General features: G+C 46.3%; 5 protein-coding genes across 5 annotated transcripts; 4 read left to right on the top strand and 1 right to left on the bottom strand.

Moving 5' to 3' along the window:
* Positions 1 to 598: 598 nt before the first annotated feature.
* On the bottom strand, positions 599 to 6,790 carry LOC122711282. Its single transcript, XM_043929882.1, has 4 exons — positions 6,326 to 6,790; positions 5,765 to 6,286; positions 2,595 to 5,634; positions 599 to 2,487 (listed from the first exon to the last, which is right to left on the bottom strand). Exons 1-4 carry the CDS (start codon positions 6,788 to 6,790, stop codon positions 599 to 601), a joined length of 5,916 nt encoding a protein of 1,971 aa, XP_043785817.1.
* Positions 6,791 to 9,299: 2,509 nt separating this feature from the next.
* On the top strand, positions 9,300 to 10,284 carry LOC122711234. Its single transcript, XM_043929804.1, has 3 exons — positions 9,300 to 9,674; positions 9,816 to 9,953; positions 10,085 to 10,284. The coding sequence occupies exons 1-3, from the start codon at positions 9,422 to 9,424 to the stop codon at positions 10,282 to 10,284; spliced, it is 591 nt and encodes a 196-aa protein (XP_043785739.1). The 5' UTR covers positions 9,300 to 9,421.
* Positions 10,285 to 11,216: 932 nt separating this feature from the next.
* On the top strand, positions 11,217 to 12,213 carry LOC122711276. Its single transcript, XM_043929870.1, has 4 exons — positions 11,217 to 11,338; positions 11,442 to 11,658; positions 11,754 to 11,854; positions 11,974 to 12,213. The coding sequence occupies exons 2-4, from the start codon at positions 11,472 to 11,474 to the stop codon at positions 12,211 to 12,213; spliced, it is 528 nt and encodes a 175-aa protein (XP_043785805.1). The 5' UTR covers positions 11,217 to 11,338; positions 11,442 to 11,471.
* Positions 12,214 to 14,060: 1,847 nt separating this feature from the next.
* On the top strand, positions 14,061 to 15,138 carry LOC122711233. The gene is made up of 4 exons (XM_043929803.1): positions 14,061 to 14,329; positions 14,440 to 14,571; positions 14,658 to 14,861; positions 14,951 to 15,138. The coding sequence occupies exons 1-4, from the start codon at positions 14,143 to 14,145 to the stop codon at positions 15,136 to 15,138; spliced, it is 711 nt and encodes a 236-aa protein (XP_043785738.1). The 5' UTR covers positions 14,061 to 14,142.
* Positions 15,139 to 16,978: 1,840 nt separating this feature from the next.
* Positions 16,979 to 19,460, top strand: LOC122711262. Its single transcript, XM_043929837.1, has 2 exons — positions 16,979 to 17,370; positions 19,031 to 19,460. Exons 1-2 carry the CDS (start codon positions 17,046 to 17,048, stop codon positions 19,369 to 19,371), a joined length of 666 nt encoding a protein of 221 aa, XP_043785772.1. The 5' UTR covers positions 16,979 to 17,045; the 3' UTR covers positions 19,372 to 19,460.
* Positions 19,461 to 19,607: the final 147 nt, after the last annotated feature.

Genomic DNA, 19,607 nt, shown 5'->3' with positions numbered 1-19,607 from the left:
AGCTGTCGCTTCTAATAACAAATTTTATCCGCGTGTTAACAAATTCGTGGAAACTACTATTTAGTTCGTCCCTAGCTAAGATCGAGTCTCTGCAGTCCGTGCTATTATATAGTAAGTTACGTGTATAATGTATATATATATATTTATATATATATATAATTTGTTTTTCAGGAAGACTGAGAAGGAGCACCGACGAACGATATATATATATACATATACATGTATATATATACGTCAGTCGCGTACGGAAGAAAATTAAAGCTAGCCCAATACAACGTTCATTGTTATTCAACCTTTAATGGAGTGAACGACAAACCCTGGAACATCGAAGTTATAGTCTTAACTCTTACATCAAGTCCCGTGCCTTAATAATATTAATATTCTACTAATAGCGTACAATCATCGTAATCGTGTAAACCGTGGAACCCATTCTATTCCTTAAAACTGGCTCGTAGGCTAAATCGTATATGTATCCCAAAAAAATCGAGCGATATCGCGTTACCAAATATTCCGGAATATCGAGTATCGCTTCTTCTATCCATCTATCAAGCGTGTAAAGAAAAAGAATCTATTCTAGAACGTTGGATCAATCTTATCGCTAACCGTAGTAATGAGGGGCGTATTCGTATTGAGCAGGCCAGGAGATGCCCGGCCCCGTCTTGTCGTTATCGTAAACGTATTTAATTTTCGGATTGTTGCTCGTTCCGAAAAGAGAGTCTCGCATCATCCCGAACATGGCCGTTCCCAGGGCCATGTTGCTGATCATTCCGGCCACCGAGGCGGTGGCACGCGCATGCGCCAGAGCCAATTGGAGCAAGAAAGATAAGACGAGGCCGAACCCTGGCATCATCTCCGACATTTTCGACTTGAGACCTTTGCTCAACGAAGCGGCGGTACCTTTTCTCGACGCGGCCTCGTCCCGTAGACGCGGCAATCGAACGATCAGAGTCGATCCTTCGTCGTTTTCACCTCGTTGGTTTTCATCGCCTTCGATCGCGTTATCCTCCACGCTTTCCACGTCCCTTAAACGTCGCCTATCCCTCGACGAGTATCTCTCGAAAAACGACTTGAAATAAGCTTTAGCTCGTTTCTTCCTTCGCCTCTCCTCCTGCCCCTCGGACAGCTCTTTCTCAAAATCGTACGCAACTCGATCCTTGATCGGCGAAATCTTCGACTCGTCTCCCCCATTCGGGACTCGTTTCCGAGATTCCAAAGACACGATGTCTACTCGTTTGATCGGTTCGATCGAGTCGTTCCTCTCCCTTCCCGAGAATTCGGACGATCGAGAGGAGTCGAGGGGCAGCAAGCTCGCTTCCCTCGCGAGTTTGTCGTGTAATTTCGTGCCGAAAAGAACTTCGAAAGCGTTGTACGCATCCTCGGAAGCGAGATACCCGGTGCCTTCGTCCCCCTCCTCCTCCACCGCCACCTCGTCGGAGTCGTTCGATTTGATCTTATCGAGAAACATGGTAATTATCTCGTCGTCGTTCATCGATCTCTTGATACCGATATATCCCTGCCCATCCTTCAACGATTGAACATCGGATTCCCTCGACCCTTCTATGCTCCTCTCCTTCTTCTCTTTCTCCTTCTTCGCCCTTTCCCCTTCCGGACGTTGATCCAAAACCTCCTCCATTATGTCGCTTATGATGGTCAGTATGCTGGGTAGGTTCTTGTTGTCTTTCAGCTTGGCCCCTCTCCCCTCTCTGGAGGACGAGGCCGGCCCGGCTCCGTCCTTTCCATAACCCTTGATCTTGAAGTAACCGATACTCGTCTCGAACTTCTTCTCGGTCAACGTTCTGTACAAGTCGAGGAACAATCTCTCGATCGACTCCTTCCTTTTCAACAATTCTTCTTCGAACTCGGTCGTTGACATGGCGAAAAATTCTTGCATCTGTTTTTCCGTTTCGAGGGAAGAGCGTGCCGTCGGATCGTTTCGTCGAAACTCGTTCGCGTTCAGAGAACGTCCCAGGATACCGAGACTCGGAAAATTGCTGACGATAAGAGGCCAAACGAAGATGGCTAAACACCTAATGAAGCTGAGACTTAGGATGCAATTCATGGTTTGCGACGCGAGCCCTTTGCTCGATCCTTGACCGTCCAGATCCTCGACGATCTTCAAAATTTCGTATTGATCCGCCGTCAAAGAATCTCTGATCGTGGAATTCAAATTGTCGACGAGATACTGTTTCGATCTCGAGGAGGGTTTCGTTTTCTCCTTAACTCTGATCAACAATCGAAGATACTCGGATTCCGTGATATTTGGGAACATCGGGGTCGACGAAAATCTGCCCGCCGTTTCGTAATCGGTATCGTAATAAGAATCGCGCGACTCCATGGTGCTTCTACGCTCCCTACGCCCTCCCCTCCCCTCCGATTTCTCCCCTCGCTGAACGATACCGATGGCCGACACGTGGACCTTCTCGCTCGAGATATCTATGGGGATGCCTGTCGGTTGGCCTGCGTACTCGGGGATGATTCCTCCGTTGTCTGAAAGAAAAAAGAAAAGAAAAAAAAACGGAAAGAGAGAAAGAAAGAAAGGAAGGAAGGAATCTGTTTCACGATCTCTGATAAATATCAATCAACGATTGATTCACCTACTGACGGCGTATTCGTTGCCTCTCGTTTCTTCGTCTCCTCCTCCTGACCTCCGTCCCCCGGATGACTCTGCCCTTCCGCCTCGCTCAAAGCCGTTCGAGAAGAAGCCGAAGAAGAAGAAGAAGAAGAAGAAGAAGCTTCGGTGGAGGACTTGGCGACGTCGATCTGCGAAATTCCTGAAGGCAGGGAGGATCGAGAAGGGTCGGAGGAAGGTTGAGGGATTGGAGGTAACGGGATACCGGCGTTCAGATCCGGCGCAACCAAAGGGGAGAAGAGGCCGGTTACGGTGGAAAGGTCTGGCAACGAGGAATTGTATCGCTTCAAAATTGGCCAACCGATGTTGCTCACGCAGGTGGCGAAACTGTAACGAGCCGAGCAATCCAGCATTCTCGTCACGTACGACGATCTTTCCGCCTCTGGTATCCCTTCCTCGATCCGTCTCACGATGACCACTTGCCTCTCGCTCAGCGCCGGAGGATCGGTCGCGTTCAACTGTGAACGATCCACCGATCCGTCCTCGCTTCTCCCGAGAATGTTCAACAGAACGTCCTCCATCCTCTCCTCCACCTCCTTCCCACCCTCCCGTTCCCTCGAGTCGCTCGTCCGCTCACCCGGCTTCCTTTCGAGCCCGGGCGCGTGCGGTGACGATTGTTCGGCGGAGTCGAGCAAAAATTGGAATCGGATGGAGCCGGGCGTCTGGGGCGAGGTCTGGCGGAGGGCGGTGAAATTGGGGAAATCGGGGAGCCAGGGATAAGTTTGGGCGATCATCGGCCAGGTCACGTCCCTGGTGCATTCCAAGAAGCTCCTCTCCCCGAGGCAAGGTAGAATTTCCCGATCGAACTCGGCCCTCGCTCGTATCGGCAACAAGTTCCTGGCTACGCTCATGATGCTGATCTGATGCTCGGTCAGGTGAGGGGGATACTCCTTCGCGGTGACCGAGTCGGAAAGTGGGGCGGGCAAGTTTGGGACGGAGAGTTGGACGGCTTTCAATATGTTGAGGATGATCGTCTCGGGTAGGTCGTTGAGTATCGGGACGAATCTCGTGTCGGTTATCGTCACCGTCGTGTCCCCGTGCTGCCTCGTCTTCACGTTCGTCTCGGACAGAGGGGGGGCGGAGTTGACCTCGGTCAGGGTGCCCTTCTGATTGTCGACCGTGGCGGTGGTTGTGGTGGTGGAATTGGCGGTGGTGGAGGTGCTCGACGCGACGATACCGAAATTGGGGAAGTTGGGCAGCCATGGGAAATATTGCAACAGCATCGGCCACGCCACGTCCCTCGTGCACACGAGGAAGTTGTTCCCCCGATCGATCAGGCAATCGATCATCTTGTTGACGAACTCGGGCCTCATACCGGGGGGGAGCAATACGTTGACGACGTTCACGATGCTCGCCTGTTGTTCCGTGAGCAACTCGAGGAATTGGGAATTCTTTATCGCGGAGGGATGGGAAGAGGAAGATTGGGACGAAATCGGCACGTTCGGGTTCAGGGATTGAAACTGGATCGTACGAAGTATGTTGAGAATTACGGTCTCGGGAAGCTCGGTGAATATTGGCACGAACCTCGTCCCGGACACGCTGATCACAGGCACGCCACTCGGGATCCCGTTCCGCGACTCTTTCTGGAAAAACACGCTCGCCTTCTTCTCCTTCCCCCCCGAGGCGACCCTTCCTTCCTCGGAATTAGCCCCCTCTGCGGCCGATCTCTGCACGTTCCTCGTCGTCGTAGTCGTCGCCCCCTTCCCTTCCTCCGCCACTCGGGGGAAGTCGGGTAGATCGGCCACGTATTTGGCGATCGTCGGCCAGATCACGTACCTGGCACAGTCGACGAAGTCGCCGTTGCTACGAAGATAGGACAGAACGTCGACGACGAGGATCGGGCGCGCCGAGGGGGGGACCAGATACTCGGCCAAGCGTAAAATTTCCATCTGCCTCTTGGTAAACGAGATCGTGTACGTCACGGCGTTCCCCGTCAAGATGAACGTCGACATCTCCCTCGCCGCGTCAACCGAGTCCCGCACCTTCGCCAGAGCGTCCAACATCTTCGTCTCCAACTCGTCCGAGGAGCTCAACCGCGCCTCCCCTCTTTGCCCCCCCTCCTCGAACGGGAGGAGGTAAGGAGGGAGCGAGATCGAGTCGCCTTTCCGGATGGCGGTGGGCAGATAGACGACGAATCTTGGAAATTGGAGGCTCGCGATTGGATTCTGAAAATCTTGCGACGACGGCGGCAGGGTGAAGAGGGTGTCGGGGAGCGAGGGGGAGACGCGTTTGATCATGGGCCAGACGGAGTATTTGAAGCAGGCCAGGTAATCGTACTCCTTCGCGCACCTGACCGTGTTCTGGACGAGTCGGGTCCTGTACGAGGTCGGGATCGCTCGGTCGGTCAAGTTGATGGTTACCGATCGATCGTCGAGCAGAAAAGCGACGTAGATGTCGGCCGATCGATCGAGGAAGGAGGGGGCGGGGGTGGGGTAGGGGTCAGCCCGGCGATCCTTGAGAACGTTGTGCAGGATCTGGATGATGGTTGCCTCGGGTTGCCCGTTTTTCTTCCCCGTTTTCGACTCGTCCGCGTCCACCACTTCCGGCAACTCCAGATCCGGGGGGATACCTTCGAGATAAGCGGGCAGAGGGGGGAAGACGGGATACACGTCGATTATCGGGTACCAGGCGTGGGAGTCGGGGAAGGGGGGCAGGGCGGGGAAGTATTGCTTGATCATAGGCCAGGCGATGTACTTGACGCAGCTGCGATACTCGAATCTTCTCACGCAGGAGAACATCTTCTCGGAGTAGTCGAGGCGCAGGGTTTGAGGCAAAAATTTCTCGGCCATCCTGAGTATGTACAATTGGTCGGTGGTCACCAACTCTTTCAACGTGTCGTTGTTGATATCGATGTATGAGATCCGTGGCTCCTCGCTCTGATACGTCTCCAAAGCGTCCTGCAAGATGTTGTACACCAACGTGTCCGGGGTGAGAAGCCTGATCCCACCTCCTCCCTGCCGATCCCCGAGATCTCGAGCTTTCCCCGACTTTTGCCCGTCGTCACCCTGAAACCAGAAGTCGAGCCAGCGCTCGTTATTCCTCGATACTCGAGAATCGGTGATGATCGAACCGTTGGCGCGATTTTTCCACGGAACAACCTACTACCTATATATTTACCCGAATACCGGGTTTTACCTTGCCTCCCCGCTGAATCTCTCGCCCCGTCCCGACCTCCCGTTTGAAATTCAACACTTTCGCCTCGTCCATCTCGCCCGCCTTGGTCCTCGCGTCCAACGCGTCGTCCCGGATCGATATCAATCTCTTTATCTGTCCGTCGACGATCGACTGTTGCTCCCCGTCCGATATCCTCTTCTCCTCCGCGTTCAGGTAAACGGTGGAGCTCTTACGAGTCTTGGATCCGCCGATACGTTGCTCGGCCAACGATCTGTACCCCCTTCCCTCCTCCGAACTTTCGTTGCAAGGGGCCTCCTCCTCTTCCTCCTCCTCCTCCTCCTCCTCCTCCTTCTCCAACTTGCCCGATTTTCGAAAATAATCGGGGATAATCGCCTGACGAGGCCCGACGCCGTCGAACCTCCTGATCCCCTCGCTCGTCGCCTCCTCCTTCACCTCCTCCGCCGATTTGCCAACGTCGTTCCTCCTCCTCTTCTTCACCGCGCCCTCGGCCTCCTCGTCCCCTCGCCTCCTCGCCGGCACCTCCTCCCCGTCACCCTCCACCTCCTCCCCCTCCTCCCCCACCTGCACCTCCTTCCTCTTCCGATCGTTGGACGCGTCGCCGACATTTCTCCTCCGCTCCTCACCTACGAGCGTCCACGGCTCCTCGCGTCCCAAGGTTTTTTCACCTCGACCCGTCGGGGTGTCGTAGTAGTCGTCCCGTAGTCGTTGGCCGGAATCGGACGAATTCGAGCGGGCCACCGTCAAGTCACCGTTCCCGTTCCCGACGAGCTTCGAACCCTCGTCGCGGTTCGCGCTCGGCAACGGCTCGCCACCGCGGGCGACGAAGGCGAGCAACAGAAACGCGAGAAAGAGGAACGACGGAGGAAGGTGGAGGCTGGTAGCGGCTGGTAGCAGCTGTGGGCGTCGCGAGCCGAGTGCTCTCATGGTCGCGGTCGAGAGGCGAATGTCTCGGCCAGTTGTGAGCCGGTTTATGGGAGCCGTACGGAGAGGTGTACGGTAATACGTATACCACCGTCCGGGGCGCATCGAACGAGGATGCTCGTAACAGTGTACGTAGAGAGGCTCGACCAACGAGACGCCGGTTCCGTGGGTACGAGCACAGGGAATTCCCATTTTTACACCGAGCCGCCCCTCTACGACCTACCCCGGGGTTGCTTGCGAGCGAATCGAGTTCGCGCTCTAACGGGTGTAAATGCATTTTCTTTTACTTGCTTCTTTTAGAGAGGGAGAGGGAGAGAGAATGCGCGTGTATTTTCTTCAACAAAGAACGATTCGCGGAATCGTTCCATTAAACACGACTGTAGCCAAAGTTGAGAGCTTCTTCGAGAGGGGATGAATCGTAATTAGATTCTTTTCTTTTTTTGCTTTTTCTCTCTCTCTCTCTCTATCTCTCTCTCGCTCGTTCAGAGAGACGACGACGGGTTCGAAGCGTTCCTCGATAAGAAAAATTTTATAAAGTTGGATCGAGGGTTGAAGGGAAGGAGGATATAGGTTCTCTCTTTACGGCTCGAGAAGCAATGGCCGAGGCGGTTAATACCGGTTGCTGACCGCTCAGTGTGTCCAACTCTGTTCCTTCTTGCGGCCAACACGGTAATGAGCCATTTAACCTTGAGCCAGTGGTGCTTGGAAAATAACGCGGCGCGCTCGACGCGAGATCCAACTTCGAGCTCTTTGTACTTTGAATTCGCTGCTACTTGGATTCTGTTGTTGTTATCGATGGAGGGGAAAAAAGTATAAATCGCCATCGCGGATTTCGTTTTTACCCCAAGCATTTTGACTCTCTTCATCAAATTGTGGAATTTTAATCAAAAAAAGAAAGGAAGGAGAAAGAAAAGTTATTCCGACAAATGACTCCCAATGACGAAGGAAGAACTTGCTCCGTGCGGGACCAAGAGGGCTGTACGTGAAGAAAGAAAGAAAGAAAAAAAGAAAAAAAGAATTCTCGCAGATTTTCTCTCTCCCTCTCTCTCTCTCGTTTTATTGTATCGTCCATCCGTTCCCTTTTATCGTTTTCTTAAATTATCCGCGGCAAGTGCGGCACACAGGTTTTAAGAATTCGCTACGATGGAGGGACGCGCGAGTTGATAGGAAAGGCAAGAGCAAAAAGAGGACGAAGGCGAAGGGTGGGGAGGGGGATGGAGGCATGATGGAGGCAATACAACAAGGTGGAATACGGTCGAGCAAGCAAGGTTTCGAGTTCATCTTTAATACGGCCTTTCTGGTTCTGGTACCAACCAAGGGAGGGGGGGGGATCGAATTTTTAAGTCCTTGAACGAATCGAGATGAGACCAGAGCGGGATGAAGCCGAGGGAGAAAGAGGTATATCTTTACCCTGGCAACAGGTATCCGCGCGAAGGGTAAAGAATTTTTACGACGCGCGTTATTTTCCAACATGGCCTCCTCCGTAGTTTCCTTCCTCGGCTCCTCTTCTGCTTCTTCTCTCTTTCCTTCCACACGCCGGATTCACTGCGCTAAACCCGATGCAGTAAACCTGTACCGCACTTTTCTTCCTTTTATTCATCGTAAGTACGTACCGCACTTCGCTCTTAAGGTGTGTTCACAATGCTTTTCACCGCCGATTATTATTTTACCGCGAGTAAAAACTATACCAATCGGAACAGATCTGTATCCGAGTGGGATCCGATCTGAATGGTTGCTTCCGTTTCGTTTATTCTCGTCCGTATTTTCTCTCCCTTCTCTTCACGTCGTCCGATTTTTTTTCAATTCGGATGAGGATTTTTTTATCTCGACAACAATCGAGGATCACCTGGAAAAGAAATTATCGAGATCGTTTACTAGGTTTCTTTCCCCTTGTTTCGTAAACAACTGCTCGCCACTTGCCGCATCGTTTAAATTAACAGGGCGTGAAGCACAATTGGTGAACGGAAGGACCGTGAATTCCCGCGCTTTCCCTTCTCGTCGATTTTTAAAAATTGAAATAGAAGGGAAAAGAAAAATTTTTCCCTTCTTTTTTTTTTTTTTTTTCACTTTGGCTACGATCACCGGTTGGCCCACGGGATTTAACGAATATCCCTATTCGGGGATACGAACGATTGTAGGACAATGAGTAGAAAGTGGGACGTACACTCGACGCGGAAAGAAAAATTTCCAACGATGCTCGAAGGGACCTATAGTTTTCAAATCCTATTTTTAACCGTCCCTCCCTCTCCTCTCCTCTGTATAGCCTCCTTTCTAAAAATCTGCACGCGCGAAAAGAGAATTTCCCTATATATATAATTAAACGTTTCATTACGTAACGATCGAAATGAAATTTATAACGTGTATATATATATATCGAATCGTCGAACCTTCTTTCCGAAAGGAAAAAAAAGTGTTTCAACCACGTCCACCAAATTGTCCGCGAGGAGGAAATTCGAAGCGCTGCGCAGATCCACCGCGCAGGCCGATCCTCTTTTGAGTTGGAACGGCTCCGTGGCCGTTCGTCCGAATCATACGCCGGCTCGTGCGAGCTCGATAAACACGTTCCACAATTCGTGGTTCCTTGGATTCGTCTGGATTCGTCCCGTCACGATTTTTCGATAATTCCGAGAATTTATTACAAAGGAAACGAACGAGTTCTCGAGAAAATTCTCTCACCTCGATCGAATACGCGGTGTCGATGAAGAGGGCCACGTGATCATCGCAACCGGTTCGATAATGCGGCCGATTGGTTGGGCGATGGCGTGCGCGTTGCTCGCGTCTACTTTTCCAAAAAGTGCATCTCTGCTCGCCAGCACGGAGGAGGAGAGTGTTGGTGTCGTTGCTACAGCTCACCGCCATCCAACTGAACGCGGCAAACCAACCAAACTGCTGCCCATTTCCAAGGACACTTCACCGGATCCCGATACACATCGACTCGAACAATTTATCGACGATGAGAGGAGCAGGAGAAGGAAGAGGAGTGTACAGGGTAAAAAATTTTAAATTCAATACGTTTCGTATAATATAATACATACAATAATTCGTATACAAACGATATTATTCCGAGTCGTATAGTATCGAGCCACTCGTGAACAGAATTCTGTACAATGATCTCGTGTCTAATGTTTAGAAGGAACGAGAAGAGAGGGTCGAACGTTCGGTCATAAGCGAATCCAATTCATGCTGATGCCGATGATGTACAAAATGGGAGTGATGATGACGATGCTGATCGTTTTGACGGCGATCTCCGTCAAGGGATTGCTCGTTGGTAAGTGAAAAAAGAAAATCTATCCTTTTAAAATAATGATGCCGCGCATCGTAAAATTCTACGCGTATAATAAATATAAATTCCCTTTCTTATCTTATCGCATCGATCTGAACGCGGACTCGCCATTACAGGTGCCATGTTATTAATGCTGAAACTGAGCACGCTAATAGCCAAGTTCTCCTTCGGTTGGCAGCACAATGCGCAGACTCCTCAACCGATCCATGTGCACGTTCACAACAGTCCACCAACGGCTCACAATCAAGCGTACAGCGGTTGGATGCCGGGGAGCGGTCCAGGAGGGGAACACCACTACTACTACAGAGCATCGTAAACCCTCTCCCCGTTGAAGAGACCGTTTCTTTGATATATATATATATATATATATATATATATATATATATATATATTTGTCGCAATTAGAATTAGGCTTGTCGCGCGTACATCGTTCCTTCCTCGACTATATATCTATACCTCAATTGTGAAGAAAAATCGCGATTATTTGTGATAATTTATTATACGATCAAGCGAACTCGATGCTACATTTGCTCTCCACGTACCAAAGGATATTTACTCTCAGAATTTAAGTTCTTTTTTATTTAAGTTTTATTTCGAAAAGTAAGACTGGCATCTCGCCTCGAATCGCATATAGATATAATCGAGAAAAAGACCAAATTGAGAGGCCAAAATTGTGTAAACTCGTGTTACGTTTAAGGAACAACAACCTCAACACGTTTACCTCAACTTAGCGATATTAGTATTAATTTATTATTGTAGTAAGGAAGCAGCGTTCTCCGTCTCGATAACCATCCACGTTTAATCGTAACAATTATATGTATATCATCGTAGAATGTATTTTATTAAATTTTTCTTTTTTTTTTCATCATCATCAAATCGATCCTTCTCTTCTTGCCTCGATTATTCTTTTCTCGACTTTTATCGAAAAAAATTTCGAAGAGGGGCTTCCTTTTCGAACGGGAGATCGAGAGAAACAAAGTTTAAAGTTTTCCGCGTTTCAAGGTCAAGCTTGATTCACACCACGCGTCCGCGACCAACCGCGTCGCGTCTTCCGTGCTCGACGAATTGCACGAGTTCCAGTTTCCCGGTTTAGTGGGGTAAGCAAAAAAAAAAAAAGAAAAAGAAAAAAAGGAAAATGTCCGCTCTCTATTCGCCGTGCATCCAGTCTGTTCACCGACTTCGAAACCAAGAACCGCTCGTCGTTTTGCTCGCGGAAAAAATTATTCGATTCGAGTTTCGGGGGACCGGAAGTGAGGCAAGTAGCGAGAGGCGGTGCCGAAACCGACGATTAACGGTACACACGGTCGTCGAAAGATTTTCTATTTCCTCTAATGGTGGAAATCGATGATAGAATGGTGGAAGGGAAAAAGGTGAGGGGACGCGCGAAGAATTAATTAGCTTTAATTAGAAAGGTAGTTAAAAAAAAAAAAAAAAATAAAGGTGTCGATTCAAGTTCCCATTTTTGCATTTAAGAATTAACTTTCCTAAGAGAGACGCGGCACGATGAATAAAGTGGACACGATTTTTTGGTGTTTGTGCATCGCGATTATGTACCAAACGTTGACGCGTGCTAACCATACTGCCAAGGATTCGAGCAACGCTCTGAGAATAGACATTTCTCGAGGAATTGCCGTGTACGTGACGAATAACGAAACGACCGTGAAGCTGAGCATGTCGTCTTTGATTAAAAGTAAGTAAAGAAAAAAATATCGTTTTTTTTTTTTTTTTTTTTTTTTTTTTTTGAAATTCGCTACTCACTCACGAATCTCGTCTTCTTCTTTCAAGGAGACGATCCAGAGGAACGAAAATTTGGAATAATAAGGTATAAAAAGAAAATTATAAAAGGAATCGGTATGGCGATGATGATGATCCCTTTGATGATGCAGGTTTATATCTTTTCTATGAAAAAGAAAAAAAGAAAAAAGAAAAAAAAAAAAAAAAAGAAAAAGGATCCAGCAATCTCGATACCGAACTCTAACGTTCTTTCGTCCGTTTAATTTTTCAGTTAGCATGGCTACCGGTCACCCTCTCCTCCATCAAATTGAGTTTAATCCGAAGCTTGTTCGTAGGGAAAATCGCGTTGGCAATAATGCTGTACAACACGCTGAGGAATTCCAAGAAGTCGGAAACGATAGTGATCCACAAACCTGAATATCACCAACACTATTACGAAACTTATCACGAACCGGAAGCGGATGACGACGGATGGTGGGGAAGAGGAACGAGATGGCACTTTTTCAAATAGAATTATATCCGTATAACGAATAATCGTGTTTAAGATAATTATTGTTCCAACGAAAATTATATATATGTATATATATATATATATAATTATATATGTATGTATATATATATATTTGTATATACGTCTGTGATACGTGATCGAAAATCATGATTATTTTACACGAAACTTGTCGAGAAGAATATTGAATTAATTTTCCGCACGATGAATCGGCGCTCGATCAACTATAGGAACTAAAATTAAATTGTGCTCTCGTGGAAACGTCTTGTGTACAGCGAGCGACCAACCAAGCACGAGATACACCGAGCGGCCCACTTTCGAACGGCATCGTAACGGCATTTCGGTCCAGATTCTGAACCACCGACCACGTACCAGTTTTCCCTTTTCTCTGCCGTTAAATTCGACGTCGAAATCGAAATCGAGATAACACCGTCCCGATGACGGATCGAGTGCTCGTTGACGCGCTCGATCGTCGTCCACGTTACTACGAACGTATCCGTGCGACAACGATACAACGCTACAGGCGATCATACAAAAATTCCAAAATTCTTCGCGAAGAATCGCGGCGTAGAAGGCGTTCCACTTTTCGAGGAGACGAGCGTAACGTTTCGTGGCGAGGAATATCAATATAGATCAATGTTAGGGACACGTAACGAAAGTACCGTCAATGTCGAATTTATCGTTCAAGGTTTCGTTATTCGATGTGCGTATACGTGCCAGAAACCCACCTTCCGTGCGCGTTTAGTTGGTATGCTATCGCCATCAATCGGCCGTATCGACAGCTCGCCATACGAAACGTGCGCCTCTATATACCGTTTTCTAAACTACAAAATGCACGATGCACGCCGCATACGTTACGCGGCAAATCGGAATCGAACCCGGATTAATCTCTGTATGCTTAGATCGCGCTACGTGAAAGCATCCAGCTTTTTCAGAAACGTAGCACACCGTTCCAATTCTCCCTGCTCTCCCCAACGCTCTTGGTCCCAGTTTCAAAACTCTCCTCTCCAAGAGGTTGGAAGCCCTTTATCGCCTTAATCTTTTCCTACGTTTACGCAACTCCAAACATGCTTTCACCTTTCACCTCGACGATATATCTCATAAATCGTTTTCTATTTGCGCGCGTCGTCGGCGCAACGTTTGATTCGCCTTTTATTATGATCCTTACGACGAAACATTCGATAATCTCGAACGAATGGATATATTTTACGATGATCATCGATATATATATATATATATATATATATATATATATATCCATATGATGAATTATCATCGAACTCGCGTTTTACAAAAATTGCGCAACGATGTATCGAAAGCTGTACACGCCGATCGAGAAAGTAATTATCGTAGGATGGTTGGCTCGTCAAAGAAGAAGAGATTCGCATATGATTATATCGGGTAGACAGAAAAATTGCGTTGTCTTCGCGATTGGTAGATACCGGTAAGGAAGGAAGGTTGTAACGAGAACTTTTATGGCTTCGTGTCTTCGCGATAAATACGCGTACTCACGATAGGCCGTAAAAAGATTTATAACTCGTGTTTGTTGTCGTTGTAATTATTCAAGCGCATGGGATGAAAGCGAGCGTCGAGCGATTCTCCTATTCTCTCCATTCGGATTTTTTCTCCAATAAACGGATAACACGATTTCCTCCTCTCTCTCTCTCTCTCTCTCTCTCTCTCTCTCTCTCTGGCAAATATTTTTGATAAATCGACAAAGAGAAAATTTTTTTTCTCCCTCCCTACTCGTTTCGTTCCATCGTTCAACGGTCGAGAAGGATTCGAACACCTTCGCTCATTCAATCTTTCGATCGTAAAGTGTTTGCAGCATCTCTCCCGCATCCGACGACGATTCCTTCGTTTCCTCGAAAGGGGAAATAATCGTTTAATAATAAACGAGTATCGCGTCGATGACGACATTTCCCTCGAGGGATGTATCGTCGAACCTTCCTCTCCCTCTGCGCCATTTTTCTCTCGTTCGTTCCCGTCTCGATCGCGCAGAACGGCCAAGATCACCGAGCCGACGTTGCCGTTGTCGCTGTTTCTGCTTCCCCAGAGGACAGACCGTATCGGTTCGCCATCAACATCGTCGATTTCCAGCACAAACACGAGAACAAAGGTATGTAACTGTGACTCGAGAGAAAAAAATAATAATAAATAATAGATCGAGAAAAATTAGGAAGAACGAGTTTGGGGAAAAATTACTTTTTACGTGTCTGTTCGATTAAGATGCCGATGGGATTATCACGAGGGAGTATGGATTCGTAACCGTGGACGGGATGTATCACGAAGTTCCTTCCCTCAAAAGGGACAAAAACGATAATTTCGTTGTGACAAGGCGTTATAAAAGAATCAAAATTCGTAAGTTTTCGAAATAAGTTTGCGAAGAATATTATTATTATTATTATTATTATTATTATTTTAACGAATCCTTCTGTGAATTTAAGTGAAAGATACGCAAGGGATATTGAAAAATGGGGCGAAAGGTGGGAGGAAGCTGAAGGAGGCAATAACGAGGGCGTGTCGCAGAATCGCAGGAAAGGACAAGGCTGGAGATGTTGCCGGCACGCGGAATACGATTGCGAAACCGTCGACTTCCGATCCTTTGTTGGGAAGGATGAGGGGCGCGTTAATGGAAAAGGAGAGAGATGGTAGGAAAACGATGGATGGATTTTTTTTAACGTTAACTCCTCTCGCCTCGCAAGTTCATTAATTTGATTTTTTTTATTAATTTTTATAGACGGCTCGTCCCGAGAATGGAACAAGAGTTTTTTAAAGATACGAGAGGGAAGGCTGATGAGAAACGTGATCGATCCCGCGACGAGGAATTCGACGAAGAAGAGGGAGAAGAAATTTATTTCTCGCGAGAGGAATTCATCCGAGAGCGTGGCTGGGGACCACGTAAATGATCGAAGGAATAGCGAATGATGATCGATATCGTTTCAATTTCACTACAAGTGAATTGATTATCGAAGCGAACAATTATCGAGAACACGAATTATTGAATTATTTGCCCAACGAATTTGATCATCGACCCAATGTTTCTTTCGTTAACGATGAATCGCGACGACTCAAAGGGAGTTTCCTTCTTTTACTGATCTTCTTGCAATGATCTTCTTCTTACTTTCTTTTCTTCTGATCTTTCGCGAATTTCATGTAACGCGAAAAAAGAAAAAGAAAGAAAGAAAGAAAGAAAGAAAGAAACATCGACGAGAAATAAAAAGGAGAATGAAAAATCGTAAATCTCTCTCCTCTCCTCTCCTCTCCTCTCCCGATTAAATTTTCAATCGCTTCTCAATTTATCAAATTAATCAAATCAAAGCAAGCGTTTTCACTCGAGCGCTCGTAGAATCTTTTGTGCCAACGATGATTCATCCTGCAATAATCATTCATAACCAGCTGTGACCGTTCCCTCTTTCGCGCCGATTATGCGCAACGTTTTCGATTATGCTAATCGAGAGCAGAGAATATATAATTGCCTCCGTCGATTATTATTCGAAACGAATGGAAACGAAGAGATTTTCATCTTATTTTATTTCGATATCGATAATCGTCGATACATGGACTTGCAATAAATACTCGATCGAATCGAAGATCCATCCGATCTTAGGGATAAAGGCGCGAGTTATTCTTAATTCGTTCTTAATTCCATGGCGTTTCGAAAGCAACGCGATTTCACTACGGCCCCGTGCCTCTTCCTGGCTTAATGAAAAAAAAAAAAAAAAAAAAAGATGGCCAGAAGAATTAGGTTGTATTAGCATCCCAGCGTTGTCCAAGCGGAATTTCTGTCGTTGGTCCACGTACGTGACTCACACCCGTGCCAAGCTACACGAGTACAATGTTAATTCCATTAATGCTTTTCAGTAACTAGAAAAAAAAAAAAAAAGAAAGGAAGAAAGAAACATCGTATCGACGTGTCATTAAAAATGTAACAGGAAACGCGATGGAAATTATTGGGGATGCCAATTTCCAATAGGAGGGAGGGGAAGAGGAAGGAAATTTTTCGATCGACGAACGTAATAATTTCTTCGTTAAGACCCCTTCCCTCTCGTATCTTTAAAACTCTTTATTATTATTATTATTATTATTTTAACGAATCCTTCTGTGAATTTAAGTGAAAGATACGCAAGGGATATTGAAAAATGGGGCGAAAGGTGGAGAAATAACTTTAAAACTCTCGTTCCATTCTCGTCTATTGAAATTAATAAAAAATCAAATAGATAAACACTTTGGAGGAATATCCGCGTTAAGAGAAAAATTGGTGTGTTTGAAAGAAATTGGCAAGGAGGAAATTTCGTATTCGTATTTCGTTTCGAACGAAAACAAAAATGACTCAACTCGATAACATCCCATGGGGAAGTTTTAGGGATATCTCTCTTTCTTGTGTTGCACGCGCGGATAACCGGTAAAAAATTCTTTCCGATTCACAGGAGCGGCCCGACCCCACGAGGCGGCCAGAATTCCTTAAGGAGAGCCAGACGCGGCTCGGTTTCAACAACAATGTGTGCCCACGAAAACCGTGGCAGTGGGGGGATGGCGAGCGAGGTCCGACTTGAAACAGGACCAACTTGATTGGCGGAAGTCCAAAAGGAAGGGGTTAGAGTCTGATATATGTTCGACCACGCGCCTTCCACAACCACTTCGTGCCCGTGACACACGGTCCAAGGATATAAAAAGCGGAAGGCCGAGTCGAAGACGCAAGAGGATCGAATTGGAGAAGGGTGAAGGACGAAGGGAGGTAGTAGACGAACTGTGAATCAGTGGAGTTTTCGGATCAGTGTTCAGTTTCGCCCGCAAATTTTATAATACGTCGTCCCTCCCCCCTCCCTCCTATCATGAGGATAACAGTGACCATCTTGTTTCTCCTTGGGATTACGATCCTCCACGATGCTCGGGGTGAACCGATCGGCAAAACCGAGGAGGAGAGTGACGAGGCGTTGCTCGACTGCGCGTTACAGGAGAACGCGTTGGGATGTTTGGGCGCGAGGCTGGCAAGAAGCATGGATCGAATCGAGATGCAAGTGACGGGGAAGAAGAGCGAGACACCGATGAGCGTGGTGATAGAGCAGGCTGGTAATTTCGTGGCCGAACTTGTCGACGACATTCAAAATCCCGGAAGAGCGGATCAGGTGGACGAAACTTCACAACTTGGTGAACACGGTGAGAATAGTGATTTTTTTTTTTTTTTTCGAAGTAACGAAATTGATTTGATAATTGATTTCTTTGCGATAAATTTCTGTCGAGTCGNAAAAAAAAAAAAAAAAAAAAAAAAAAAGAAAAGGTAGTAGCCACAAAGGTAGTTGGATGAAAGAGAAAAGCTGAGAGAGCACGTGTTCGTACGCGCGTCGTAATAATAAAAAAAAAAAAAAAAAATCAAATGTGAATTTTTCCACGTGTCTCGATCGACGTCATAAAAAAAGTCGGCTGACTTTTACCAATTTTAAAATTAACTCGTTTTATCTTCGAAACTCGACGACGAGATTCGCCTTATTAGCTTTTAGATATCCAGGAAATTTCACTGACCTCTTTCTATCTCTCTCTTTCTCTCTCTCTCTCTTTCTCTTTATCGTCGTCTTTTTTTTCTTCGCCAATCTTTCGAATCGAAACGATAACTTTGAACAGCATTCCCAACTCGTTTATTTATTTCTCGTCTTTTTTCAACCTTAAAATACTCGAGAAAAATCGTGCGTTTAAAAACAAACTCTACCGAGATAGATAGAGAGAGTAGAAAGAAGATAACCGAATTCGAACTTCCTATATATATATATATATATATATTAGTACGACGGAGTAAAGCAAACGAGACTAATTACATTTACACGGAACATTTCACAACGTTGCGAAGAAGCGCATTAACACGTGAACGTTAGAAGAAGACGAGGCGTGTAGTAGTACGTTAGAGGAGAGAATACGTGTCTTTAGGTCAACTAGGACACGTTTGACTTGAAATTCAACATTCGATACCATGTCAACTTCTCTCTCGGTTTGCACACTATTTAATGATTATGCGACTTGGGCAAATTTGCTCTAACGGTATCATCGGTGCTCGTTATCCTACACTTCGTTGTCGTCATTTGTCGAGCGAATCGTAGAAATTGAACAATTTGACGGAACAATCTTCCGCCAGTTGAGGCAACGATATCGTAATTTCTTTTTTTTTTTTTTTTATTGAAATGTTTGAATTTTTTTCGTCCAAAGACCGTGACTTTTTTTTCTTTCTTTTTTTTTCTTCTTCTTCTTCGAGGGGAAAGCCATCATCATCATCATCAGAGGGGAATTATGTGGCCCACAAGAGTTGAAAGTATCCGGGTCACCGGACTCGTTCATCTCAAATTATTCGTATTACTCCGATTACTCTTATCAATTTTTTTTTTTTTTTTTTTTTTGCGACGAAACCAATTCAACCCGTAAAAACGGTTCGTCAAAAACGGTTAAAAAGGGAGAAGCGAATGAAAGTAGAGGCACAATACGAATTAGCGTGTAGATCTTGAGAACGTCTCGTTACACTTAAACTCGCGTAAACAATTGATGGTGGCGCAAATCGCGGCCACCTAGGCGACCGAAGAGAGTGAGTTCGTGGTAAAGAACGTGCCGAGTGTTTTCATAGTATCTGTGTCGATTCGCGCGTTATTATTAACGTTTCCTCTTGGCGGAATAAAGAAAATTTATTATTACGTATTATTTCTGGATCCTTTTTCTTTCTAGAAATTATAATTAATAACAACAGATATTCCAACCAAAACTTGATTCATTCGCAAATGATTGATCCAAGCGACACGTTTCTCAAACGTTTCTTAAACGGAAGAATTTCGATTTGCAGAGGAAGGACGTGGGAGGAGAAAGAAGAAGAAGAAGCAACTGCAAAAGCTGCTCGGTTTGGCGATGTTGTTCAAAGCCAAGCTCAGCCTTCTCCTTCAACTGATCTCGACTCACTTCCAGCTCAAATTCTTCTTCATCGCTATCGCTACCCTCGTCATCAACGCCACCAAATTCTGGTTAGATCTGAAGAACGCTAAACCGTCCAAGGTGATATATTACGAGCACGCTCAACACCAGCATCATTACGATCACGACGATCACGATCACAATTATTGGGGACGATCCTCCTCCAACGATTCTCCTCAAGATTTGCCTTATTCCGCCTACGCCCCGAAAAATTGATGGAGGATCGAAATTCTCAATCTTTCGATCGAGATTACGCGAAATGATGAGCAGCGAAAAAATAAGGAAAAAATCCTCGCTGCCATTATTTTCTCCCTACTCAGGTTTCTAGGTAAAAAAAAAAAAAAAAAAAAAAAAAAAAAAAAAAAAAAAAAAAATTGTTAATCGTTGTTCTCCTTCGATCGAATTTTTAACAAATATCGTCTATATTAATAATTAACACGAATATGTGGTGT

The sequence above is a fragment of the Apis laboriosa genome, unplaced genomic scaffold (assembly GCF_014066325.1).
Source record: "Apis laboriosa isolate Shangri-la unplaced genomic scaffold, ASM1406632v1 scaffold16_cov148, whole genome shotgun sequence".
Lineage (NCBI taxonomy): Eukaryota > Metazoa > Arthropoda > Insecta > Hymenoptera > Apidae > Apis > Apis laboriosa.
This window is presented reverse-complemented; position numbering and strand designations above follow the sequence as displayed.

What these genes read in the sequence shown, in the direction of transcription:
- LOC122711282 (XM_043929882.1), bottom strand. Translation starts at nt 6,790, where the DNA reads ATGCGCCCCGGACGGTGGTATACGTATTACCGTACACCTCTCCGTACG. An exon ending in AGATTCAGCGGGGAGGCAAG is followed by an intron (nt 5,635 to 5,764) that starts GTAAAACCCGGT and finishes TTCTGGTTTCAG; the next exon opens with GGTGACGACGGGCAAAAGTC. An exon ending in AACGAATACGCCGTCAGTAG is followed by an intron (nt 2,488 to 2,594) that starts GTGAATCAATCG and finishes TTTTTCTTTCAG; the next exon opens with ACAACGGAGGAATCATCCCC.
- LOC122711234 (XM_043929804.1), top strand. Translation starts at nt 9,422, where the DNA reads ATGCGGCCGATTGGTTGGGCGATGGCGTGCGCGTTGCTCGCGTCTACT. An exon ending in AAGGAAGAGGAGTGTACAGG is followed by an intron (nt 9,675 to 9,815) that starts GTAAAAAATTTT and finishes TCTAATGTTTAG; the next exon opens with AAGGAACGAGAAGAGAGGGT. An exon ending in CGTCAAGGGATTGCTCGTTG is followed by an intron (nt 9,954 to 10,084) that starts GTAAGTGAAAAA and finishes TCGCCATTACAG; the next exon opens with GTGCCATGTTATTAATGCTG.
- LOC122711276 (XM_043929870.1), top strand. Translation starts at nt 11,472, where the DNA reads ATGAATAAAGTGGACACGATTTTTTGGTGTTTGTGCATCGCGATTATG. An exon ending in CATGTCGTCTTTGATTAAAA is followed by an intron (nt 11,659 to 11,753) that starts GTAAGTAAAGAA and finishes TCTTCTTTCAAG; the next exon opens with GAGACGATCCAGAGGAACGA. An exon ending in TGATCCCTTTGATGATGCAG is followed by an intron (nt 11,855 to 11,973) that starts GTTTATATCTTT and finishes TTAATTTTTCAG; the next exon opens with TTAGCATGGCTACCGGTCAC.
- LOC122711233 (XM_043929803.1), top strand. Translation starts at nt 14,143, where the DNA reads ATGTATCGTCGAACCTTCCTCTCCCTCTGCGCCATTTTTCTCTCGTTC. An exon ending in GCACAAACACGAGAACAAAG is followed by an intron (nt 14,330 to 14,439) that starts GTATGTAACTGT and finishes TGTTCGATTAAG; the next exon opens with ATGCCGATGGGATTATCACG. An exon ending in AATGGAAAAGGAGAGAGATG is followed by an intron (nt 14,862 to 14,950) that starts GTAGGAAAACGA and finishes TAATTTTTATAG; the next exon opens with ACGGCTCGTCCCGAGAATGG.
- LOC122711262 (XM_043929837.1), top strand. Translation starts at nt 17,046, where the DNA reads ATGAGGATAACAGTGACCATCTTGTTTCTCCTTGGGATTACGATCCTC. An exon ending in TTCACAACTTGGTGAACACG is followed by an intron (nt 17,371 to 19,030) that starts GTGAGAATAGTG and finishes TTCGATTTGCAG; the next exon opens with AGGAAGGACGTGGGAGGAGA.